This window comes from Scyliorhinus torazame, chromosome 14, assembly GCF_047496885.1.
Source record: "Scyliorhinus torazame isolate Kashiwa2021f chromosome 14, sScyTor2.1, whole genome shotgun sequence".
NCBI classification, from domain to species: Eukaryota; Metazoa; Chordata; class Chondrichthyes; order Carcharhiniformes; family Scyliorhinidae; genus Scyliorhinus; species Scyliorhinus torazame.
The window spans coordinates 171,144,028-171,171,215 of NC_092720.1; the positions used below are offsets into that span (position 1 = coordinate 171,144,028).

The 27,188-nt window shown below is 51.1% G+C and overlaps 1 protein-coding gene across 1 annotated transcript in view; it reads left to right on the top strand.

Moving 5' to 3' along the window:
• The first annotated feature begins 6,595 nt into the window (after positions 1 to 6,595).
• LOC140389076 (uncharacterized) overlaps positions 6,596 to 27,188 on the top strand; it is a 114,687-nt gene continuing 94,094 nt past the window's right edge. Inside the window, exon 1 of the mRNA XM_072473237.1 lies at positions 6,596 to 6,795. Coding sequence (XP_072329338.1) covers positions 6,744 to 6,795 — 52 coding nt within the window. The 5' untranslated portion in view covers positions 6,596 to 6,743. The remainder of the gene's footprint in view (positions 6,796 to 27,188) is intronic.

The window sequence follows — 27,188 nt, forward strand, 5'->3', positions numbered from 1 at the left end:
TGGTCAGAGTAGTTCAAGGAGGGCCATTGCCACTGGTGGGGCTGCTGGGCATGCAGAGCTAGTGGCTACTGAGAGAGGCTGATAGATCTCTGAGATCAGTCATCGTTCTGAGATATCGGCAGCGATCTCACTTCCTGACACCACGGTGCTTTAATTTCCAGGTGGTGACCCTGATTGGTGCAATGCGTCACTTACCTCTCTGATGCTGAGATGGGAAGCTGTAAGAGTGAGATTGAAGAGACCTCGTCCAGCAGCTCCAGTGTAAAGAGAGGAGACACTGGGACCCTGGACTCCACCCTCACAGTGAGATTGAAGAGACCTCGTCCAGCAGCTCCATTGTAAAGAGAGGAGACACTGGGATCCTGGACTCCACCCTCACAGTGAGATTGAAGAGACCTCGTCCACCAGCTCCAGTGTAAAGAGAGGAGACACTGGAACCCTGGACTCCACCCTCACAGTGAGATTGAAGAGACCTCGTCTAGCAGCTCCAGTGCAAAGAGAGGAGACACTGGGGCCCTGGACTCCCCCCTCACAGTGAGATTGAAGAGACCTCGTCCAGCAGCTCCAGTGTAAAGAGAGGAGACACTGGGATCCTGGGCTCCCCCCTCACAGTGAGATTGAAGAGACCTCGTCCAGCAGCTCCAGTGTAAAGAGAGGAGACACTGGGACCCTGGACTCCCCCCTCACAGTGAGATTGAAGAGACCTCGTCCAGCAGCTCCAGTGTAAAGAGAGGAGACACTGGGATCCTGGGCTCCCCCCTCACAGTGAGATTGAAGAGACCTCGTCCAGCAGCTCCAGTGTAAAGAGAGGAGACACTGGGACCCTGGACTCCCCCCTCACAGTGAGATTGAAGAGACCTCGTCCAGCAGCTCCAGTGTAAAGAGAGGAGACACTGGGACCCTGGGCTCCCCCCTCACAGTGAGATTGAAGAGACCTCGTCCAGCAGCTCCAGTGTAAAGAGAGGAGACACTGGGACCCTGGACTCCCCCCTCACAGTGAGATTGAAGAGACCTCGTCCAGCAGCTCCAGTGTAAAGAGGGGAGACACTGGGACCCTGGACTCCCCCCTCACAGTGAGATTGAAGAGACCTCGTCCAGCAGCTCCAGTGTAAAGAGAGGAGACACAGGGACCCTGAACTCGCCCCTCACAGTGAGATTGAAGAGACTGTAGTGATCTCTATATGTGCATGTACACAAGGGGTTAATGTGTAATCAATAGCATCACATGATCACTAGAGGGCCGGACCAACAGGGGTATAAAAATCAACCACATTGGGTCTCTCGCTCTCTCTTGGGTGCAATGTGACCAGGGCATAGCAAACTAGTTCAGATGGCTAGTGGAGTTACGTATAGTTACTGTAGTTAGATCTTGTTAACCTTATCACTAGTATCAAAGTTAAATTAAAGAACTCATGCAATTATTGTTATAGTTACTCAATAAACTTTTTGTTACTACGGGATGAGTTTGAGTGTTCTTCATCGAGATTCAGAAGACCTCATCACTAACCAAGGTTTGAGTATCACATGTTACCTACCACACAGGTAACAAAACATGGTACCAGGCGTATTGGCTTTAGCAGAACTAGTTAGATTAGGTTAGACAAAAAGAGAAGAAAATTCAGACCAGATATTCGACTGTGGAAGACTTTGCAGCAAATGGATCCTCGATGACTAACTATGGGACTCACTGGACCTCTTGGGCAGCTGGAAACAACCGGTAATTTAAGTTATGACTGGAAAAGATTTGAACAGATATTCCAACTATTTATCGCAGCTAATGATTTAAGCACAGTCTCTGACGCAACGAAAATAGCACTACTACTCTCAATAGGAGGGCATGAAGCTAGAGAAATCTATAATTGCTTTAATTACTTAGAAGGTGAAGACAACACCAAATTAGAAGTAATACTCAAAAAAAATCTAATGAACACTGGAGGAGTGAGTCTGGTGAGATGCTGGAAAGATTTAACTCTTGTCATAAATGCCAAAGAAATGGAGGGCCCGTCACTGATTTTATTACAAATCTCAAGTTAATATCACATGTCTGTGATTATGCTGATTTCAGAGACACTATGATAATGGATCAATTAATTTATGGACTATCTGACAAAAATTTGAAGGAAGAACTTTCACAAGATAGGTATCTAACTCTAGAAACTGCTATACAAAAATGACTTGCTTATGAACAAAAACAAAATCAATACTGTGAGTCTTTACAAGCACAGAATCAGTATCTAGAAAACAAAATCAGTAAAAATGTCGCGAACACACACCACGAGGCAGAGATAGGATGTCACTCGATGCAACAGCACTTTTTGATTGGCAGCCATCTTGAGCGAGAGCGTTCCGGCCAGTATGCACATGTGCACTTCTCAAAAAGAAGGAAAATGGCAAAATACACTTGAGAATACACGAAAAGAGCGCACAGTAAAGGAAACTCGAATTGCGCATGCGCAATCGATTCCTACGCATGATGTCACAAGCGTCATGACGTCAGAGGACCCGGACCATGCCCACTTAAAAGGGAAATACACGGAAATGAAAAAAAGAAATGTAAAGCTGCAAAACTCAATTTTCTTGCCTCAAAACAATGCCTGAACTTATACCAGCAGTTGAAAATAACTTTCACAACACCCCGAACAAGCAGTCTGCACCACTCAAAGTGAAGAGCACAATGACAAATCAGAAACCCAAGAAGATGATTTGTTCATTGAACATGAAGAGAACGATAACAACTCCGAAACAAAAAGAGATGATTTGTCTACCGAACAATACACACAATACTACTCAGACATGGCTGAGTTATTCGGATATGCTGATCACAGCATCAGCAACACGGTTGCAAAGCTCAACACAACTCTACTCATGGTAGATGATTCCAATACAATGATGCCATGGCAGATCATCGATACATTGGATGACAGCAACCTGTCAAATACCAAAGAAGAAGACAACGCCACACAGAGAGCACAGAACGACTCCATTGAGAGAGCACAGACCGACTCTACAGCGAGCACACTGCACAACTCCACAGAGAGAGCGATGACAGACTCCACAGAGAGAGCAATGAAAGACTCCACAGAGAGAGCGATGAAAGACTCCACAGAGAGAGCGATGAAAGACTCCACAGAGAGAGCGATGACAGACTCCACAGAGAGAGCAATGAAAGACTCCACAGAGAGAGCGATGAAAGACTCCACAGAGAGAGCGATGACAGACTCCACAAAGAGAGCAATGAAAGACTCCACAGAGAGAGCAATGAAAGACTCCACAGAGAGAGCGATGACAGACTCCAGAGAGAGAGCGATGAAAGACTCCACAGAGAGAACGATGAAAGACTCCACAGAGAGAGCGATGACAGACTCCACAGAGAGAGCAATGAAAGACTCCACAGAGAGAGCGATGAAAGACTCCACAGAGAGAGCGATGACAGACTCCACAGAGAGAGCAATGAAAGACTCCACAGAGAGAGCGATGAAAGACTCCACAGAGAGAGCGATGACAGACTCCACAGAGAGAGCAATGAAAGACTCCCCAGAGAGAGCGATGACAGACTCCACAGAGAGAGCGATGAAAGACTCCACAGAGAGAGCGATGACAGACTCCACAGAGAGAGCGATGACAGACTCCACAGAGAGAGCAATGAAAGACTCCACAGAGAGAGCGATGACAGACTCCAGAGAGAGAGCGATGAAAGACTCCACAGAGAGAGCGATGACAGACTCCAGAGAGAGAGCGATGAAAGACTCCACAGAGAGAGCGATGACAGACTCCAGAGAGAGAGCGATGAAAGACTCCACAGAGAGAGCGATGACAGACTCCAGAGAGAGAGCGATGAAAGACTCCACAGAGAGAGCGATGAAAGACTCCACAGAGAGAGCGATGACAGACTCCACAGAGAGAGCAATGAAAGACTCCACAGAGAGAGCGATGAAAGACTCCACAGAGAGAGCGATGACAGACTCCACAGAGAGAGCAATGAAAGACTCCACAGAGAGAGCGATTAAAGACTTCACAGAGAGAGCGATGAAAGACTCCACAGAGAGAGCGATGACAGACTCCACAGAGAGAGCAATGAAAGACTCCACAGAGAGAGCGATGAAAGACTCCACAGAGAGAGCGATGAAAGACTCCACAGAGAGAGCGATGAAAGACTCCATAGAGAGAGCAATTAAAGACTTCACAGAGAGAGCGATTAAAGATTCCACAGAAAGAGCGATGCAAGCCTCCACAGACAGCTCGGTGACAGACTCAGAAATGGAAACAAGGAAACACTCCATAGTGAACACCATGCATGGACAAGACTCTGAAGGTCTATCCACCTTATCTGCGCAACCAGCAGCAGACTATGAAAGTCTGCCCAGCTTATTTGAGCCACTAGAAGAAGACTATGAAAATCTACCCAGCTCATTTAACCAACAAAAAGACACTGAATGTCTTCCCGCTGTATGTGAGAATAGTGTCAATGTGATCACAATCGACATACAGGATGTGCAGGATCACAGCGAGACTGACAGATCTCAGCTTGTCTGTGCAGAAGTACTCAACAATCAGAGGAGAGCTACCCATGAGTCCAGAGAGACCACATCAATTGAAATCTTGAAGATTTTGACTCCAGAAGAGGAGCACAAAGAAACCAAAGATGATTCAAATGAACCTGAAATGACTCCAAAAGAGGAGCACCAAGAAATCAATGATGCTTCAAAGGAACCAGAAATGACTCTGGAAGAGGTGTACCAAGGAAGCAAAGAAGAGGAATCAAATCCACCACAAATGACTGATGTCACCAACATCAATGCAACATCAGATCATTCTCACAATTCTCAAGAAGAAACGCTCAATGTAACAGATACCACAAAGGACACTGACACCAATAACTGTGCCAATGACTCAAATCATCCACACAGAACACTCATTGAGCGCACAAGAACAACAAAAACTGCAAGAAGCACAGCAGAAACAAGAACAACAACAGCAACAACAAAGGCAACATGCAGCGCAACAAGAACAACAAAAACAACAAGAAGCATGACAGAAACAACAAGCACGACAAAAACAACAAAAAGAACGACAACAACAAGAACGACAACGAAAATAACCAAGACAGAAACAACAACAATGAAACAATGGCATGTACAACATGGTACAACTCTGCACATGAAGGACAATGCCACAGCACACTGTAAAACAATGGCAAGAGTACAAACATGCCATGGCATGGCAACAAATCTCACAAATTCACATTTGCTCCACAACAAACAAGCAAACGAGCTTTCAAGAAAGATGACATACAGGGTTAATACCACAAACACAGGAAAAAGTCCAGGTCAGACAACAAATATGGCATACAGAATCAATACCACAAGCACAGGAAAAAGTTCAGGTCAGACAACAAAGCTGACATACAGAATCAATACCACAAACAGAAGAAAAGGTCCAGGTCAGCTAACAAAGATGTAATTCAGAATCGCTACCGCCAGCAAAGAAAAAAAAGCATAAATCAGACAACAAAGTGATTCGACCATTCAAATACCTCATTGATGACTTCTTGGTTACTTAAACAAAGGAACACTGACGACATTCACAAAGAAATAACAACATCAACATCACCACTTCACCAACAGAAGAAGAAAGCAACTCGACCGAACAAACTCATAAAGCATGGACTCACAAAAAAATGTTTTTTAATTAAGATTGGACTCCTAAATATTAATTGGCTTTGTATAATCATCAAGATCATCACAACTTGTACATAACATCATTTGTCTACCGATTTCACGCAAGCGAAAAAACCTAAGAGGCTAAATATATTAACATTTGACGGGCTAACTCATTGATTTTATGTAATGCATTTGCAAACTGCATCCATTATGTTTGTTCAATTTTCTTTACAACATACAGAAAATATGTAACACGAAAAAAAGGGGGATGTTAAGATCTCTATATGTGCATGCACCACAAGGGGTTAATGTGTAATCAGTAGCACCACATGATCACTAGAGGGCCGGCCAACAGGGGTATAAAAGGCAACCACATTGGGTCTCTCTCTCTCTCTTGGGTGCACTGTGACCAGGGCAATAGCAGACTAGTCCAGATGGCTAGTGAAGTTATGTATAGTTACCATAGTTAGATCTTGTTAACCTTATCACTAGTATCAAAGTTAAAATAAAGAACTCATGTAAATATTGTTGTAGTTACTCAATAAACCTTTTGTTATTACTGGACGAGTTTGAGCCTTCTTCATTGAGATTCAGAAGACCTCATCACTAACCAGGGTTTGAGTAGCACATGTTACCTACCACATAGGTAACAAAACACACCTTACTGCAGTCTCTCTATAAGACACTCCTGAAAATCTACTACTGTGAGATAGTTTTGGGCCATTGGCCTGTGTGTGTCTCTCAGGGTCAATCTTTGTTTTATAAATACTGCCCTTGGGGAGGTTTCAGTTTGTGAAAGGCGCTGTACAGAGATTAATTGTTTTTCAGGCTGAATCCCAACCTGTCTGAGTTTGATCTTCCTGGTAACTAGTGACAGCCCGACTGTTTATCTCTTTAATTGGCTGTTTTTCTGAGATTAACCAATCAGCCATCCTCTGGTTCAGCATTCAGGAAATGATCAAAGTTTAAATCAGACAGTAAAATGGAGTCTGGATAAACCTTTTGTTATTTTTCTTGTTTCCGTCAGTCTATAAAGTTGTTTCCTCCTTCCCAGTCATTGAACAGGAACAGTGGAATTCCAGAATGTTCCTGATCCTTTTCTCCATCTCCCTGTGTTTTTCCTGGGTCTCTCCCGGTAAGTACAGAATTCACTCTTCCATTCTCACTCTCTCTCTCTCTCTCTCTGGGGTTAATGTGAATCTTTTGGGGAGAGTTTGAAATGGGTGATATTTGATCAGACGCCTGTTATCCAGCCAGCCTGATATCTGACACCATTGAAGTCAGCACAGTGTAAAACTCTGATGGGATTTGTGTTTTGGACAGGTAGAAGCACGAAGGGCTGGTTCCCGGAATGAAGTGGGTTGTCTTCCGAGGAAAGGTCGATCCTGTATGCATTGGAGTTTTGGAGTCTGGGAGGTTATCTTATTGAAACATATAAGATCCTTCGGGGAGTTGAGAGGATGGATTCTGAGAGGATGTTTCCTTTTGTGGGAGAAACTAGAACTGGGGGACGCAGTTTTTAAAAAGGCATCTCTCATTTCAGACTGAAAGTAGGGGAAAGAAATGTTGGGTGGGATTCTCCGACCCCTCGCTGGGTGGGAGAATCCCCGGGGGCCGGCGTGAATCCCGCCCCTGCCGTCCTCCTAATTCTCCCGCACGCCCAAAATTGCCCCGGCGTGAGTTGCGCCACCCGCCTTGGATAATGGCGAGGTCCGGCGCGACTCAATTGGCCCCGGGGCTGACCGAATTCTCCGGCCCGTGATGGGCTGAAGTCCCGCCTGTTCTTTGCCGGTCCCGCCGGCGTAAATTAGAGTAGGTCCCTTACCGGCGGGACCTGGCGGTGCGGGCGGGCTCCGGGGTTCCTGGGGGGGTTGCAGGGGGATCTGGCCCAGGGAGTGCCCCCAAGGTGGCCTGGCCCGCGGTCGGGGCCCACCGATCCTGGGGTGGGCCTGTGCCGTGGGGGCACTCTATTATTCCGCACCGGAGGCCGTGGTCCTCCGCCATTCCCGGTGCGGAAGTGAATACCTCTGCGCATGCGCGGGGATGACGCTGGCGCTCCTGCGCATGCGCCGATTCGCTTTGGCGTGGCGCCAAGCCTCTTTCCCGCCGGCCGGTGGGGCGGCAACCACTCCAGGGCGGTTCTAGCCCCTGAAGGTGCGGAGGATTCCGTACCTATGGGAGGGCCCGACGCCGGAGTGGTTCACGTCACTCCGTGCTGCCGGGACCCCCGCCCCGCCGGGTAGGGAAGAATTCCGCCCATTATCTCTGAGGGTGGTGAGTGTGTGTCACACTTCCCCAGAAAGCCATGGACACAGCATCATTGAATGTTCCTAATGTTATTATTTATAAATATTATATATTTATTAAAGTTTTTTAACACAATTTTTCTCCCTTACAAACAATAACCCCCCCCCCCCCCCCGTAACAAAATAACAAGAAATCGCGCAGAGCAAGATATATACATGGCAAAATTATATGTTTACATAGCTTTACACACTGGCTCTCTCCCGTACGTGCCAGTTTCCCCCACCCTCCATGTTATCTCTTGTTCATCCACCCTCCCAGGCAATCCCCCGTTCCACCCCCCCACACCCCCTCCCAGGACGTCCCCCCCCCTCCCCCCCAGGTTGCTGCTGCTGCTGACCGACCTTCCTCTAACGCTCCGCGAGATAGTCTAGGAACGGTTGCCACCGCCTGTAGAACCCCTGCGCAGACCCTCTCAAGGCGAACTTAATCCTCTCCAACTTTATGAACCCAGCCATATCATTTATCCAGGCCTCCACGCTGGGGGGCTTCACCTCCTTCCACATTAGCAAGATCCTTCGCCGGGCTACTAGGGACGCAAAGGCCAGAATGCCGGCCTCTTTCGCCTCCTGCACTCCCGGTTCGTCCACTACTCCAAATATTGCTAGCCCCCAGCTTGGCTTGACCCGGACTTTCACCACCTGAGATATTGCTCCCGCCACTCCTCTCCAGAACCCCTCCAGTGCCAAGCATGACCAAAACATATGGACATGGTTCGCCGGACTCCCTGAACATCTTTCACATCTATCCTCTACCCCAAAGAACCTGCTCAATCTCGCCCCCGTCAAGTGCGCTCTGTGAACCACCTTAAATTGTATCAGGCTAAGCCTGGCACACGAGGAAGAGGAATTAACTCTACCTAGGGCATCAGCTCACAGACCTTCCTCAATCTCCTCACCCAGCTCCTCCTTCCATTTACCCTTCAGCTCCTCTACTAGCGCTGCCCCCTCTTATTTCATCTCCTTATTTCATTGCCGACACCTTGCGCTCCCCGACCCATACACCCGAGATCACCCTGTCTTGAATTTGTTGTGCCGGGAGCAACGGGAGTTCCCTCACCTGTCGCCTCACAAACGCCCTCACCTGCATATATCTAAAGGCATTTCCCGGGGGTATCTCGAACTTCTCCTCCAGTGCCCCTAGGCTCGCAAACATCCCGTCAATGAACAGGTCCCCCATTCTTCTAATCCCCGCCCGATGCCAGCTTTGAAACCCCCCGTCCTTCTTCGCTGGGACAAACCGGTGGTTACCCCTGATCGGGGACCACACCAAGGCTCCCACGGCACCCCTGTGCCGTCTCCACTGGCCGCAGATCCTTAGCGTTGCTGCCACCACCGGGCTCGTGGTATACTTTGTCGGCGAGAGCGGCAGCGGTGCCGTCACCAACGCCCCCAGGCTCGTTCCTTTACAGGACGCCATCTTCATCCTCTTCCATGCCGCCCCCTCTCCCTCCATCACCGACTTGCGGATCATCGCCACATTTGCTGCCCAGTAGTAGCTCCCTAGGTTTGGCAGCGCCAACCCTCCTCGGGCCCTACTGCGTTCCAGGAACCCTCTCCTGACTCTCGGGGTCTTCTTCGCCCATACAAACCCCGTTATACTCCTACCTACTCTCTTGAAAAAGGCCTTGGTGATCACGATGGGAAGGCATTGAAACACAAACAGAAACCTCGGAAGGACCACCATTTTGACCGACTGCACTCTACCCGCTAGCAAGAGCGGTAACATGTCCCATCTTTTGAAGTCCTCCTCCATTTGCTCCACCAACCTCGTCAGATTCAGTTTATGTAGGGCCCCCCACCTCCTGGCTATCTGGATCCCCAGATACCGAAAGCTCCCCTCCGCCCTCCTCAGCGGTAGGTCCCCTATCCCTCTTTCTTGGTCCCCTGCCTGTAATACAAAGAGCTAACTCTTCCCTACATTGAGCTTATAGCCCGAAAACTCCCCAAACTCCCTTAGAGTCTGCATGACCTCCACCATCCCCTCCATTGGATCCGCCACGTACAGCAACAGGTCATCCGCATAAAGTGACACCCGATGCTCTTCTCCCCCTCGGACCACCCCCCTCCATTTATTAGACTCCCGCAATGACATGGCCAAGGGTTCGATCGCCAATGCAAACAACAGGGGGGACAGGGGGCACCCCTGCCTCGTCCCTCGGTACAGCCAAAGGTACTCCGACCTCCGCCGGTTCGTCGCTCTGTAAAGGAGCTTAACCCAACTGATAAACCCTCCCCCGAACCCAAACCTACGCAGTACCTCCCAGAGGTACTCCCACTCTACTCGCTCAAAGGCCTTCTCCGCGTCCATAGCTGCCACTATCTCCGCCTCTCCCTCCTCCGATGGCATCATTATCACGTTTAAGAGCCGCCGCACATTGGTGTTTAGTTGCCTGCCCTTTACGAATCCCGTCTGGTCCTCGTGGATCACCCCCGGGACACAGTCCTCGATCCTCGTGGCCAGCATTTTTGCCAGCAACTTAGCATCCACATTGAGGAGCGAGATCGGCCTGTACGATCCACATTGCAGTGGGTCCTTGTCCCGTTTTAGGATCAAAGAAATTGTCGCTTCCGACATTGTCGGGGGCAGGGTCCCCTCCTCTCTTGCCTCATTAAAGGTCCTCACTATTAGCGGGGCCAACAGGTCTACGTACTTCCTGTAGAACTCCACAGGGAACCCGTCCGGTCCCGGGGCCTTCCCCGCCTGCATACTCCCCAAACCCTTGCTCAGCTCCTCCAACCCAATTAGTGCCCCCAAACCAGCCACCTCTTGCTCCTCCACCCTTGGGAATCTCAGTTGGTCCAGGAATCGTCTCATCCCCTCTTCCCCCGCTGGGGGCTAGGATCTGTACAGCTCTTCATAGAAGGCCTTAAATACCTCGTTTATTTTCGTCGCACTCCGGACCATGGCTCCCCTTCCATCTTTGACTCCCCCTATTTCCCTCGCTGCCATCCTCTTACGGAGCTGGTGTGCCAGCATCCGACTAGCCTTTTCCCCATACTCGTAGGTCACCCCCTGCGCCTTCCTCCACTGTGCCTCCGCTTTCCCTGTGGTCAACAGGTCAAACTCCGTCTGGAGCCGTCGTCTTTCCCCAAGTAATCTCTCCTCCGGGGCCTCTGCGTATCTCCTGTCCACTCTCAAAATCTCCCCCACTATCCTCTCCCTTTCCATGCCCTCTGTCTTCTCCCTATGAGCCCTGATGGAGATGAACTCTCCTCTGCTCACCGCCTTCAACGCCTCCCATACCACCCCCACCCGAAGCTCCCCGTTGTCGTTGGCCTCCAAGTACCTTTCGATGTACCCCCTCACCTTCCCACACACCACCTCATCTGCCAGCAGTCCCACATCCAGACGCCACAGCGGGTGTTGGTCCCTCTCCTCTCCCAGCTCCAGTTCCACCCAGTGCGGGGCGTGATCCGAAACGGCTATGGCCGAATATTCCGTCCCCTCCACCCTCGGGATGAGCGCCCTGCCCAGAACAAAAAATCTATCCGGGAGTAGGCTTTGTGCACATGGGAGAAAAAAGAAAATTCCCTGGCCTGCGGCATTGCAAACCTCCATGGGTCCACTCCCCCCATCTGATCCATAAACCCCCTAAGCACCTTGGCCGCCGCCGGCCTCTTTCCAGTCCTTGATCTGGAGCGGTCCAGTGCTGGGTCCAACACTGTATTGAAGTCCCCTCCCATTATCAGGCCTCCTACCTCCAGGTCCGGAATGCGCCCCAACATGCGCTTCATGAATCCAACATCATCCCAGTTCGGGGCATATACATTTACCAACACCACCCACGTCCCTTGCAACCGACTGCTCACCATCACATATCGCCCTCCATTATCCACTACGGTAGTCTTGGCCTCAAATGACACCCGCTTCCCCACCAATATTGCAACCCCTCTATTCTTCGCGTCTAGTCCCGAGTGGAATACCTGTCCTACCCATCCCTTTCTTAACCTGACCTGGTCCGCCACCTTCAGATGTGTCTCTTGGAGCATGACCACGTCTGCCTTCAGTCCCTTTAAGTGCGTGAACACTCAGGCCCTCTTCACCGGCCCATTCAGGCCCCTCACGTTCCACGTTATCAGCCGGGTTGGAGGGGCTCTCACCCCCCCCCACCCCCCCGCGCCCCGCTGACTAGCCATCTCCTTTTCGAGGCCAGTCCCGTGTCCACGCCTCCCTCACCCTCCAGTCCCCCAAACGGGGGCCCCCGTCCCGACCACCTCTTCTGTGTCCCATTCCCTTTCGGCCAGTGCAGCAGCAACCCTTTTCTCCCCCCCCCCCCCCCCCCCGCTAGACCCCTGTCTAGCTTTTTTGCTCCCCCCATATCACTCCTGTAAGTCAGCTGACACCTGCTGACCCCGGCTTCCCCTGCCGTCCCATTGACCTCCCGGTGTGGGAGTGTCCCAATCCATATGCGTTCCTTAGTTCCCCTTCCCGCCTTTCTTCCCGCGCGCGGGAAAAACCCCGCGCTTTCCAAAGCCCGCTCCGCCCCCTCTGGCGCAGCTCCTGTCGCGGCCTTGTCTCTCTCGTCCAGCCCATGTAACATTTCCTGCGCGTGATTGACCCCCTATTTACAACAACCATCACACATCAAACCTCAAACATCCCCCCCACCCTCACAAACCCTCAGTTAGAGTCCAACTTTTCGGTTTGTATGAAGGTCCACGCCTCTTCAGGCGTTTCGAAATAATAGTGTTGGTCCTTGTATGTGACCCACAGTCGCGCTGGCTACAGCATTCCGAATTTCACTTCTTTCCGGGACAACGCCGCTTTGGCCCGGTTGAAACCCGCTCTCCGCTTTGCAACCTCCGTGCTCCAGTTCGGGTATATTCGGATCTCTGCTTTGTCCCACTTACTGCTCCGCTCCTTCTTGGCCCATTTCAGGACCCTCTCTCTGTCTGTGAACCGGTGAAATCTCACCACCATCGCCCTTGACGGCTCATTTGCCTTGGGCTTCCTCGCCAGCACCCGGTGTGCCCCGTCCAGCTCCAGCGACCTCGAAGGGGCCTCCGCGCCCATCATTGCCTCGAGCATCGTGCTCGCGTATGCCCCGGCATCGGCCCCCTCCACTCCTTCAGGGAGACCCAGGATCCGCAGATTCTTTCTCCTCGACCTGTTCTCCAGGTCTTCGAGTCTTCCCGCCCACCTCTTCTGTAGCGCCTCGTGCTGCTCCACTCTCACCGCCAGGCCCAAGAGCTCGTCCTCATTCTCACTGACTCTTTTCTGTACCTCCTGGATCTTTACCTCGTGGGCCTTCTGGGTCATCCTTGGTCCTTTAATTGCCAACAGCATAGGCGCCAGCATCTCCTTCCGCAGCTCCTCGAAGCAGCGCTTGATGAACTCCTGCAGCTCCGGACCGCACTCCGCTTTGTCCCCGGCCGCCGCCATTTTGTTTTTTCCCCTCGCTTCTCCCGCTGCTCCAATGCCGCTTTTCTGGCAGTTTCACTTCTGGTCCGGTCCATAAAGGTTGGAGGGGGACCTCTCTCTTCCCTTCCCCACGGGTTGTCTTCGAAAAAAATTCCGTTGGGGCTCCTCTAACGAGCCCGAAAGTCCGTAATAGCGGGAGCTGCCGAATCGTGCGGCTTAGCTCCGCATAGCCGCAACCGGAAGTCCCAATGTTTCTAATGTTGAGTTTGATAGTCTCTTGACAAGAGAGTCAGAGTGTACGGTGGGGAGGGTGGGGGGGTGGTGGTAGTCTGGAAATTAATGTTTTTTTTTTACAAATATTTTATTGAAAATTTTTGGTCAACCAACACAGTACATTGTGCATCCTTTACACAATATTATAACAACACATATAACAATGACCTATTTTATAAACAAAACAAAAAAAAGAATAAATAATAAATAACAAAAATGAAAACTAACCCTAATTGGCAACTGCCTTGTCACAAGTAACACTCTCCAAAAATATAATTTAACAGTCCAATATATAATTATCTGTAGCAACGACCTATACATATTATACAGTATATATTAACAACCCTGAGAGTCCTTCTGGTTCCTCCTCCCCCCCCCCCCCCCCCCACCCCGATCCTGGGCTGCTGCTGCTGCCTTCTTTTTTCCATTCCATCTATCTTTCTGCGAGGTATTCGACGAACGGTTGCCACCGCCTGGTGAACCCTTGAGCCGACCCCCTTAGAACGAACTTAATCCGCTCTAGCTTTATAAACCCTGCCATGTCATTTATCCAGGTCTCCACCCCCGGGGGCTTGGCTTCTTTCCACATTAACAATATCCTGCGCCGGGCTACTAGGGACGCAAAGGCCAAAACATCGGCCTCTCTCGCCTCCTGCACTCCCGGCTCTTGTGCAACCCCAAATATAGCCAACCCCCAGCTTGGTTCGACCCGGACCCCCACCACCGGGCTTGTGGTGTAGTTCCTCGGTGAGAACGGCAATGGGGCTGTCACCATAGCCTGTAGGCTAGTCCCCCTACAGAACGCCCTCTCTAATCTCTTCCACGCCGCTCCCTCCTCCTCTCCCATCCACTTACTCACCATTGAAATATTAGCGGCCCAATAATACTCACTTAGGCTCGGTAGTGCCAGCCCCCCCACTAGCCCTGCTACGCTGTAAAAATCCCTTCCTCACTCTCGGGGTCTTCCCGGCCCACACAAAACCCATGATGCTCTTTTCAATCCTTTTAAAAAAAGCCTTCGTGATCACCACCGGGAGGCACTGAAACACAAAGAGGAATCTCGGGAGGACCACCATCTTAACCGCCTGCACCCTCCCTGCCAGTGACAGGGATACCATATCCCATCTCTTGAAATCCTCCTCCATTTGTTCCACCAACCGCGTTAAATTTAACCTATGCAATGTGCCCCAATTCTTGGCTATCTGGATCCCCAGGTAACGAAAGTCCCTTGTTACCTTCCTCAACGGTAGGTCCTCTATTTCTCTACTCTGCTCCCCTGGATGCACCACAAACAACTCACTTTTCCCCATGTTCAATTTATACCCTGAAAAATCCCCAAACTCCCCAAGTATCCGCATTATTTCTGGCATCCCCTCCGCCGGGTCTGCCACGTATAGTAGCAAATCGTCCGCATACAAAGATACCCGGTGTTCTTCTCCTCCTCTAAGTACTCCCCTCCACTTCTTGGAACCCCTCAACGCTATCGCTAGGGGCTCAATCGCCAGTGCAAACAATAATGGGGACAGAGGGCATCCCTGCCTTGTCCCTCTATGGAGCCGAAAATATGCAGATCCCCGTCCATTCGTGACCACGCTCACCATCAGGGCCCTATACAACAGCTGCACCCATCTAACATACCCCTCTCCAAAACCAAATCTCCTCAATACCTCCCACAAATAATCCCACTCCACTCTATCAAATGCTTTCTCATCATCCATCACCACTACTATCTCCGTTTCCCCCTCTGGTGGGGCCATCATCATTACCCCTAACAGCCTCCGTATATTCGTGTTCAGCTGTCTCCCCTTCACAAACCCAGTTTGGTCCTCGTGTACCACCCCCGGGACACATTCCTCTATTCTCATTGCCATTACCTTGGCCAGGATCTTGGCATCTACATTTAGGAGGGAAATAGGTCTATAGGACCCGCATTGTAGCGGATCCTTTTCCTTCTTTAAGAGAAGCGATATCGTTGCTTCAGACATAGTCGGGGGCAGTTGTCCCCTTTCCTTTGCCTCATTAAAGGTCCTCGTCAATACCGGGGCGAGCAAGTCCACATATTTTCTATAGAATTTGACTGGGAATCCATCCGGTCCCGGGGCCTTTCCCGCCTGCATGCTCCTAATTCCTTTCACCACTTCTTCTACCTCGATCTGTGCTCCCAGTCCCACCCTTTCCTGCTCTTCCACCTTGGGAAATTCCAGCCGATCCAAAAAGCCCATCATTCTCTCCCTCCCATCCGGAGGTTGCGCTTCATATAATTTTTTATAAAATGTCTTGAACACTCCATTCACTCTCTCCGCTCCCCGCTCCATCTCTCCTTCCTCATCCCTCACTCCCCCTATTTCCCTCGCTGCTCCCCTTTTCCTCAATTGGTGTGCCAGCAACTTGCTCGCCTTCTCCCCATATTCGTACTGTACACCCTGTGCCTTCCTCCATTGTGCCTCTGCAGTGCCCGTAGTCAGCAAGTCAAATTCTACATGTAGCCTTTGCCTTTCCCTGTACAGTCCCTCCTCCGGTGCTTCCACATATTGTCTGTCCACCCTCAAAAGTTCTTGCAGCAACCGCTCCCGTTCCTTACTCTCCTGCTTCCCTTTATGTGCCCTTATTGATATCAGCTCCCCTCTAACCACCGCCTTCAACGCCTCCCAGACCACTCCCACCTGGACCTCCCCATTATCATTGAGTTCCAAGTACTTTTCAATGCACCCCCTCACCCTTAGACACACCCCCTCATCTGCCATTAGTCCCATGTCCATTCTCCAAGGTGGGCGCCCTCCTGTTTCCTCCCCTATCTCCAAGTCTACCCAGTGTGGAGCGTGATCCGAAATGGCTATAGCCGTATACTCCGTTCCCCTCACCTTCGGGATCAACGCCCTTCCCAGCACAAAAAGTCTATTCGCGAGTAGACTTTATGGACATAGGAGAAAAACGAGAACTCCTTACTCCTAGGTCTGCTAAATCTCCACGGGTCTACACCTCCCATCAGCTCCATAAAATCTTTAAGTACCTTGGCTGCTGCCGGCCTCCTTCCAGTCCTGGACTTCGACCTATCCAGCCCTGGTTCCAACACCGTATTAAAATCTCCCCCCATTATCAGCTTTCTCATCTCTAGGTCCGGAATGCGTCCTAGCATCCGCCTCATAAAATTGGCATCATCCCAGTTCGGGGCATATACGTTTACCAAAACCACCGTCTCCCCCTGTAGTTTGCCACTCACCATCACGTATCTGCCCCCGTTATCCGCCACTATAGTCTTTGCCTCGAACATTACCCGCTTCCCCACTAATATAGCCACCCCCCTGTTTTTCGCATCTAGCCCCGAATGGAACACCTGCCCCACCCATCCTTTGCGTAGCCTAACCTGGTCTATCAGTTTCAGGTGCGTTTCCTGTAACATAACCACATCTGCCTTAAGTTTCTTAAGGTGTGCGAGTACCCGTGCCCTCTTTATCGGCCCGTTCAGCCCTGTCACATTCCACGTGATCAGCCGGGTTGGGGGGCTTCCTACCCCCCCCTTGTCGATTAGCCATCCCCTTTTTCCAGCTCCTCACCCGGTTCCCACGCAGCTGTATCTCCCCCAGGCGGTGCCCCCCCGCCCATCTCCTCCCATACCAGCTCCCCCCTCTCCCCAGCAGCAGCAGCCCAGTAATTCCCCCCTCCCACCCCCCCCCGCTAGATCCCCCGCTAGCGTAATTACTCCCCCCATGTTGCTCCCAGAAGTCAGCAAACTCTGGCCGACCTCGGCTTCCCCCCGTGACCTCGGCTCGCACCATGCGACGCCCCCTCCTTCCTGCTTCTCTATTCCCGCCATGATTATCATAGCGCGGGAACCAAGCCCGCGCTTCTCCCTTGGCCCCGCCCCCAATTGCCAACGCCCCATCTCCTCCACCTCCCCTCCTCCCCCATCACCACCTGTGGAAGAGAGAAAAGTTACCACATCGCAGGATTAGTACATAAAACTCCTCTTTCCCCCCTTTTTAACCCCCCTCTTCGCCCCCCACATTCGCCCCACCACTTTGTTCAAACGTTCTTTTTAATAACCCGCTCATTCCAGTTTTTCTTCCACAATAAAAGTCCACACTTCATCCGCCGTCTCAAAGTAGTGGTGCCTCCCTCGATATGTGACCCACAGTCTTGCCGGTTGCAGCATTCCAAATTTTATCTTCTTTTTATGAAGCACCGCCTTGGCCCGATTAAAGCTCGCCCTCCTTCTCGCCACCTCCTCCCTCCAGTCTTGATAAACGCGGATCACCGCGTTCTCCCATTTACTGCTCCGAGTTTTCTTTGCCCATCTAAGGACCATTTCTCTATCCTTAAAACGGAGGAATCTCACCACTATGGCTCTGGGAATTTCTCCTGCTCTCGGTCCTCGCGCCATCACTCGGTATGCTCCCTCCACCTCCAACGGACCCGCCGGGGCCTCCGCTCCCATTAACGAGTGCAGCATCGTGCTCACATATGCCCCGACGTCCGCTCCCTCCGCACCTTCAGGAAGACCAAGAATCCTCAGGTTGTTCCTCCTTGCGTTGTTCTCCAGTGCCTCCAACCTTTCCACACATCGTTTCTGATGTGCCTCATGCGTCTCCGTCTTCACCACCAGGCCCTGTATGTCGTCCTCATTCTCGGCAGCCTTTGCCTTCACGACCCGAAGCTCCCGCTCCTGGGTCTTTTGCTCCTCCTTTAGCCCTTCGATCGCCTGTAGTATCGGGGCCAACAGCTCTTTCTTCATTTCCTTTTTGAGCTCTTCCACACAGCATTTCAAGAACTCTTGTTGTTCAGGGCCCCATGTTAAACTGCCACCTTCCGACGCCATCTTGGTGTTTGCTTGCCTTCCTTGCCGCTGTTCTAAAGGATCCACTGCAATCCGGCCACTTTCTCCTCATTTTTTCATCCGTATCCAGGGGGGATTCCCTTCTGGTTTACCGCACAGTGTTTTTAGCCGTCAAAATTGCCGTTGGGGCTCCTATCAAGAGCCCAAAAGTCCGTTTCACCGGGAGCTGCCGAAACGTGCGACTCAGCTGCTCATCGCCGCACCCGGAAGTCTGGAAAGTAATGTTGAGGCACAATCTGATCAGCCATGATCTTATCAAATGGTGCAGCAACTCGAGGGGCCGAGTGGCCTACTCCTGACCCAGTTTCTATGTTCACAACACCCGGATCAGAGAAACTGGGAACAAATGGAAAATGGTTCAAATGGACAGTTTTAATTTTCACATCGATTGGGAGAAGTAAAAGACGTCTGGCTGTGAAGACGGTGAATTTGTATTGTGTTTCCTGAGCAGTTTTCAATATGTTTTATAAAGTAACAAGTTAACAGGCTGCACTCGATTTTGAAACGAGGAAATGAACCATAATTAATTTAAATCAGGGCAGCAAAGGGAACAATTCTCAAACAGTGAACATCCCATGGTGGAGTTTGACATTTAGCTTGAGGTGGAGAAAGATTCAAATCGAGGAATTAAGTTTAGTAAAAGGCTGTGACTGCCAAGGAAGGAGAATGGAGATGAACCTGTTAAACTAGGCCCAGCTGTCAGAGATGCACCTACAGGGTGCGGCGATGACCAGCTGAGTCGCACGTTTCGGCAGCTCCCTGTGAAACGGACTTTTGGGCTCTTGATAGGAGCCCCAACGGCAATTTTAACGGCTGAAAACACCGTGCGGTAAACCAGAAGGGTGTTCCCCCTGGACACGGATGGAAAAAGGAGAGGAAAGTGGCCGGATTGCAGCGGATCCTTTGGAACAACGGCAAGGAAGGCAAGCAGAAACCAAGATGGCGTCGGAAGGTGGCAGTTTCATATGGGGCCCTGAACAACAAGAGTTCTTGAAACGCTGCGTGGAGGAGATAAAAAAGGAAATGAAGAAAGAGTTGTTGGCCCCGATATTACAGGCGATTGAAGGGCTGAAAGAGGAACAAAAGACCCAGGAGCAGGAGCTTCGGGTCGTGAAGGCGAAAGCAGCAGAGAATGAAAACGACATACAGGGCCTGGTGGTGAAGTCGGAGATACAGGAGGCACACCAGAAACGATCTGTGGAGAGGTTGGAGGCACTGGAAAATAACGCAAGGAGGAACAACTTGAGGATTCTTGGCCTTCCTGAAGGTGTGGAGGGGGCGGACGTCGGGGCATATGTGAGCACGATGCTGCACTCATTAATGGGAGTGGAGGCCCCGACGGGTCCGTTGGAGGTGGAGGGAGCATACCGAGTTATGGTGTGAGGACCGAGAGCAGGAGAAGCTCCCAGAGCCATAGTGGTGAGATTTCTCCGTTTTAAGGATAGAGAAATGGTCCTTAGATGGGCGAAGAAAACTCGGTGTAGTAAATGGGAGAACGCGGTGATCCGCGTCTATCAAGATTGGAGTGCGGAGGTGGCGAGAAGGAGGGCGAGCTTTAATCGGGCCAAAGCGGTACTTCACAAAAAAAAGATAAAGTTTGGAATGCTGCAACCGGCAAGACTGTGGGTCACATATCAAGGGAGGCACCACTACTTTGAGACGGCGGATGAAGCGTGGACTTTTATTGTAGAAGAAAAATTGGAATGATTGGACTACGAAAATGAACGTTTGGACAAAGTGGTGGGACGAGTGGGGGGGGGGGGGGGGGGGGGGGGCGAAGAGGGATTGTATGATTAATCCTGCGGTATGGTAACTTTTCTTTCTCCCACAGGTGGTGATGGGGGGAGGTGGGGAGGGAGAGGAGATGGGGCGTTGGCCATGGGAGGCGGCGCCGAGGGAGAGGCGCGGGCTTGGTTCCCGCGCTATGATAATTATGGCGGGAATAGAGAAGCAGGAAGGAGGGGGCACCGCACGGGGCGAGCCGTGATCACGGGGGGAAGCCGAGGTCAGCCAGAGTTTGCTGACTTCTGGGAGCAACATGGGGGGAGTAATTACGCTAGCGGGGGATCTAGCGGGGGGGGGGGGAGGGGGGAACTACTGGGTTGCTGCTGCTGGGGAAAGGGGGGAGTGGGTGCGGGAAAGGATGGGCGGGGGGGCACCGTCTGGGAGAAATACAGCCGCGTGGGAACTGGGCGAGAAGCTGGAAAAAGATGATGGCTAACCGGCAAGGGGGGGGGTGGGAAGCCCCCCAACTCGGCTGATCACGTGGAACGTGAGGGGGCTTAACGGGCCGATAAAGAGGGCACGAGTACTCGCACACCTTAAGAAACTTAAAGCAGATGTGGTCATGTTACAGGAAACGCACCTGAAACTGATAGATCAGGTTAGGTTGCGCAAAGGATGGGTAGGGCAGGTGTTCCATTCGGGGCTGGATGCGAAAAACAGGGGGGTGGCTATATTAGTGGGGAAGCGGGTAATGTTCGAGGCAAAGACTATAGTGGCGGATAACGGGGGCAGATACGTGATGGTGAGTGGCAAATTACAGGGAGAGATGGTGGTGTTGGTAAACGTGTATGCCCCGAATTGGGACGATGCCAATTTTATGAGGCGAATGCTAGGACGCATCCCAGACCTAGAGACCGGAAAGCTGATAATGGGGGGAGACTTTAACACGGTGTTGGAACCAAGGCTGGATAGGTCGAAGTCCAGGACTGGTAGGAGGCCGGCAGCAGCCAAGGTGCTTAAGGATTTTATGGAGCTGATGGGAGGGGTGGACCCGTGGAGATTCAGTAGACCTAGGAGTAAGGAGTTCTCATTTTTCTCCTATGTCCATAAAGTCTATTCACGCATAGACTTTTTTGTGTTGGGTAGGGCATTGATCCCGAGGGTGAGGGGAACGGAATATACGGCTATAGCCATTTCGGATCATGCCCCACACTGGGTAGACTTGGAGATAGGGGAGGAAACAAGAGGGCGTCCACCCTGGAGAATGGATATGGGACTAATGGCGGATGAGGGGGTGTGCTTAAGGGTGAGGGGATGCATTGAAAAGTACTTGGAACTCAATGACAATGGGGAGGTTCAGGTGGGAGTGGTCTGGGAGGCGTTGAAGGCGGTGGTTAGGGGGGAGCTGATATCAATAAGGACACATAAAGGGAAGCAGGAGAGTAAGGAACGGGAGCGGTTGTTGCAAGAACTTTTGAGGGTGGACAGACAGTATGCGGAAGCACCGGAGGAGGGACTGTATAGGGAAAGGCAAAGGCTGCATGTGGAATTTGACTTGCTGACCACAGGCACTGCAGAGGCACAATGGAGGAAGGCGCAGGGTGTACAGTATGAATATGGAGAGAAGGCGAGCAGATTGCTGGCACACCAATTGAGGAAAAGGGGAGCAGCGAGGGAAATAGGGGGGATGAGAGACGAAGATGGAGAGACGGAGCGGGGAGCGGAGAGAGTGAATGAAGTGTTCAAGACATTTTATAAAAAATTGTATGAAGCTCAACCCCCGGATGGGAGGGAGAGAATGATGGAGTTTTTGGATCGGCTGGAAATTCCCAAGATGGAAGAGCAGGAAAGGATGGGATTGGGAGCACAGATCACGGTAGAAGAAGTGGTGAAAGGAATTAGGAACATGCAGACGGGAAAGGCCCCGGGACCGGACGGATTCCCAGTTGAATTTTACAGAAAATATTTGGACTTGCTCGCCCCGCTACTGACGAGGACCTTCAACGAGGCAAAGGAAAGGGGACAACTGCCCCCGACTATGTCAGAAGCAACGATATCGCTTCTTTTAAAGAAGGAAAAGGATCCGCTACAATGCGGGTCCTACAGACCAATCTCCCTCCTCAATGTAGATGCCAAGGTCTTGGCCAAGGTAATGGCAATGAGAATAGAGGAATGTGTCCCGGGGGTGGTTCATGAGGACCAAACTGGGTTTGTGAAGGGGAGACAGCTGAACACGAACATACGGAGGTTGTTAGGCGTAATGATGATGGCCCCACCAGAGGGTGAAACGGAGATAGTAGTGGCGATGGATGTCGAGAAAGCATTTGATAGAGTGGAGTGGGATTATCTGTGGGAGGTGTTGAGGAGATTTGGGTTCGGAGAGGGGTATGTTAGATGGGTGCAGCTGTTGTATAGGGCCCCAGTGGCGAGTGTGGTCACGAATGGACGGGGATCGGCATATTTTCGGCTCCACAGAGGGACAAGGCAGGGATGTCCTCTGTCCCCATTACTGTTTGCACTGGCGATTGAGCCCCTGGCGATAGCGCTGAGAGGTTCCAAGGGATGGAGGGGAATACTTAGGGGAGGAGAAGAACACCGGGTATCTTTATATGCGGATGATCTGCTACTATATGTGGCGGATCCAGCGGAGGGGATGCCAGAAATAATGCGGATACTTGGGGAGTTTGGGGATTTTTCAGGGTATAAATTGAACATGGGAAAGAGTGAGCTGTTTGTGGTGCATCCAGGGGAGCAGAGTAGAGAAATAGAAGACCTACCGTTGAGGAAGGTAACAAGAGACTTTCGTTACCTGGGGATCCAGATAGCTAAGAATTGGGGCACATTGCACAGGCTAAATTTGACGCGGTTGGTGGAACAGATGGAGGAAGATTTCAAGAGATGGGACATGGTAGCATTGTCAATGGCAGGGAGGGTGCAGGCAGTTAAGATGGTGGTCCTCCCGAGATTCCTTTTTGTGTTTCAGTGTCTCCCGGTGGTGATCACGAAGGCTTTTTTCAAAAGGATAGAAAAGAGTATTATGGGTTTTGTTTGGGCCGGGAAGACTCCGAGAGTGAGGAAGGGATTCTTACAGCGTAGTAGGGATAGGGGGGGGCTGGCACTACCGAGCCTAAGTGAGTATTATTGGGCCGCTAATATTTCAATGGTGAGTAAGTGGATGGGAGAGGAGGAAGGAGCGGCGTGGAAGAGATTAGAGAGGGCGTCCTGTAGGGGGACCAGCCTGCAGGCTATGGTGACAGCCCCATTGCCGTTCTCACCAAGGAACTATACCACGAGTCCGGTGGTGGTAGCTACACTGAAGATTTGGGGACAGTGGAGACGACATAGGGGAAAGACCGGAGCACTGGGGGGGTCCCCGATAAGAAACAACCATAGGTTTGCCCCGGGGGGAATGGATGGGGGATATGGAATGTGGCAAAGAGCAGGTATAACGCAATTGAAAGATCTATTTGTGGATGGGAAGTTTGCGAGTCTGGGAGCGCTGACCGAGAAATATGGGTTGCCCCAAGGGAATGCATTCAGGTACATGCAATTGAGGGCTTTTGCGAGGCAGCAGGTGAGGGAATTCCCGCAGCTCCCGACACAAGAGGTGCAGGACAGAGTCATCTCAAAGAAATGGGTGGGGGACGGTAAGGTGTCGGATATATATAGGGAAATGAGAGACGAAGGGGAGACTATGATGGACGAACTAAAAGGGAAATGGGAAGAAGAGCTAGGGGAGGAGATTGAGGAGGGGATGTGGGCAGATGCCCTAAACAGGGTAAACTCGTCGTCCTCGTGCGCCAGGCTAAGCCTGATTCAGTTTAAGGTATTACACAGGGCACATATGACTGGAACACGGCTCAGTAAATTTTTTGGGGTGGAGGATAGGTGTGCGAGGTGCTCGAGAAGCCCAGCGAATCATACCCATATGTTTTGGTCATGCCCGGCACTACAGGGGTTTTGGATGGGGGTGACAAAGGTGCTTTCGAAAGTAGTAGGAGTCCGGGTCGAACCAAGCTGGGGGTTGGCTATATTTGGGGTTGCACAAGAGCCGGGAGTGCAGGAGGCGAAAGAGGCCGATGTTTTGGCCTTTGCGTCCCTAGTAGCCCGGCGCAGAATATTGCTAATGTGGAAAGAAGCCAAGCCCCCGGGGGTGGAGACCTGGATAAATGATATGGCGGGGTTCATAAAGTTAGAGCGGATTAAGTTCGTCCTAAGGGGGTCGGCTCAAGGGTTTACAAGGCGGTGGCAACCGTTCGTCGAATATCTTGCGGAAAGATAGATAGGGGAGAACAAAGAAGGCAGCAGCAGCGGCCCAGGACTTGGGGGGGGGGGGGGGGGGGGGGGTGTGGCCTGAGACAAGGCAGTTGCCAATTAGGGCTAGTTTTTATTTTTGTTATTTAATATTTATTTATTTGTTGTTGTTTTCTTTTGTTCTTGTTTAAATAAAAAAGGTCATTATTATCTGTATTGTTATAATGTTGTGTAAAGGATGCACAATGTACTGTGTTGGTTGACCAAAAATTTTCAATAAAATATTATTTAAAAAAAAAAAGAGATGCACCTACAGAGAAACATTGGGAGCTGCTGAAAGGAGTATTTAGCACAGCACAAGACCAAAACATTCCCCGAAAGAGCAGCAATTTCACGTCTGCAGTCAGGCAGCCAAAGTCCAGGAAGTGGGGTGTGACGCAGTGTAAAGATTCAGGAAATGGTTCACACAAATACAAGCGACAAGTGGGAAAGTAAAGTGTGGTGAATGTAAATACAGTTAATTCACCAGTTATGTTCTATGCTATTAACCCTGTGGGTTTTATCTGTGGGCCATTGTATGGCTTCACCCACAGGGGGAGATGTTGGAGGATGTGGAGCATGTACGGGCTCAGCCCATGGCTCCGCCCCTTTGAAGGAGTATAAGAGTAGCTGGCCTGTGGGACTGTCCTCAGTATGTACCAGTCGCAGGCAGGCAAAGTTGATAGTTAATTAAAACTACTGTTTACTCCGATACGAGTCCTTGAGTGAAATAATGGTCGCATCATAAAGTTCCAGAAATAGAGCGAACAACAAAGGAACAGAAGGTTTAAATTGAGGGTTTTCAGAAGAACAAAAATCAGAGTTTGGGGAGTAGAAAGGTGATAGTAAAACTTTTTGGAAGCTGGTTGAGAGTAAGGGAGTGGCTCTGGGAGATGTGTGGCCATTAAAGGCCGACAAGTGGTACTGTAGATAATATGGAGGGTTATTAACCAAGGATGTCCCACAGCCTCGATGAAGTACTTTTTGAAGTGTGGTCACTGTGATAATTTGAGAAAGACAGCAAATAATCTGTAATGCTAAAGTTGATTCAGGGAACAATATTGGGGCAGGGCAAAGGGTACAATCGAACCCTAAAGATCCCACACTCCACACACTGCTTCTATTTGATGTAGTCACCCAGAGTTTTATACGATTACCAGAGAAAGCACAGAAAGCCGGGGATTAATGGCTCAAAGAAAGACAGCACAACTCACAATGCAGCACGCCCTCAGTACTGACCCTCTGACAGAGCAGCACTGCCTCAGTACTGACCCTCTGACAGTGCAGCACTCCCTCAGTACTGACCCTCTGACAGTGCAGCACTCCCTCAGTACTGACCCTCTGACAGTGCAGCACTCCCTCAGTACTGAACCTCTGACAGTGCAGCACACCCTCAGTACTGACCCTGTGACAGTGAGGTACTCCCTCAATACTGACCCTCTGACAGTGCAGCACACCCTCAGTACCGACCCACTGACAGTGCAGCACGCCCACAGTACTGACCCTCTGACAGTGCAGCACACCCTCAGTACTGACCCTGTGACAGTGCAGTACTCCCTCAATACTGACCCTGTGACAGTGCAGCACGCACTCAGTACTGACAGTCTGACAGTGCAGCACTCCCTCAGTACTGACCCTCTGACAGTGCAGCACGCCCACAGTACTGACCCTCTGACAGAGCAGCACTGCCTCAGTACTGACCTTCTGACAGTGCAGCACTCCCGCAGTACTGACCCTCTGACAGTGCAGCACGCCTCCGGTACTGACAGTCTGACAGTGCAGCACTCCCTCAGTACTGACCCACTGACAGTGCAGCACTACCTCAGTACTGAACCTCTGACAGTGCAGCACTTTCTCAGGACTGACCCTCTGACAGTGCAGCACCCTCTCAGTACTGACCCTCTGACAGAGCAGCTCTCCATCAGTACCGACCCTCTGAAAATGCAGCACACCCTCAGTACTGACCCTCTGACAGTGCAGCACACCCTCAGTACTGAACCTCGGACAGTGCAGCACTCCCTCAGTACTGAACCTCGGACAGTGAAGCGTTCCCTCAGTCCTGACCACTGAGAGTGCAACCCTCCCTCAGTACTGACCCTCTGACTGTGCAGCACTCCCTCAGTACTGACCCTCTGACAGTGAATCTTTCCCTCAGTACTGACCCTCAGACAGTGCAGCACTGCCTCAGTACTGACCCTCTGACAGTGCAGCACTCCCTCAGTACTGACCCTCAGACAGTGCAGCACTGCCTCAGTACTGACCCTCTGACAGTGCAGCACTCCCTCAATACTGATCCTCTGACAGTGCAGCACTTCCTCAGTACTGACCCTCTTTTAGTGCAGCACTCCCCCCATTACGTACCCTCTGACAGTGCAGCACTCCCTCAGTACTGACCCTCTGACAGTGCAGCACTCCCTCAGTACTGACTCTCTGACACTGCAGCACTCCCTCAGGACTGACCCTCTGACAGTGCGCCACTCCCTCAGTACTGACCCTCTGCCTGTGCAGCACTCCCTCAGTACTAACCCACTGACAGTGCAGCACTCCCTCAGTAGTGACCCACTGACAGTACGGCACTCCCTCAATACTGACCCTCTGACAGTGCAGCACTCCCTCAGTACTGGCCCTCTGATAGTGCAGCACTCCCTCAGTACTGACCCTCCGACAGTGCAGCACTGCTTCAGTACTGACCCTCTGACCGTCCAGGACTCCCCCCATTACGTACCCTCTGACAG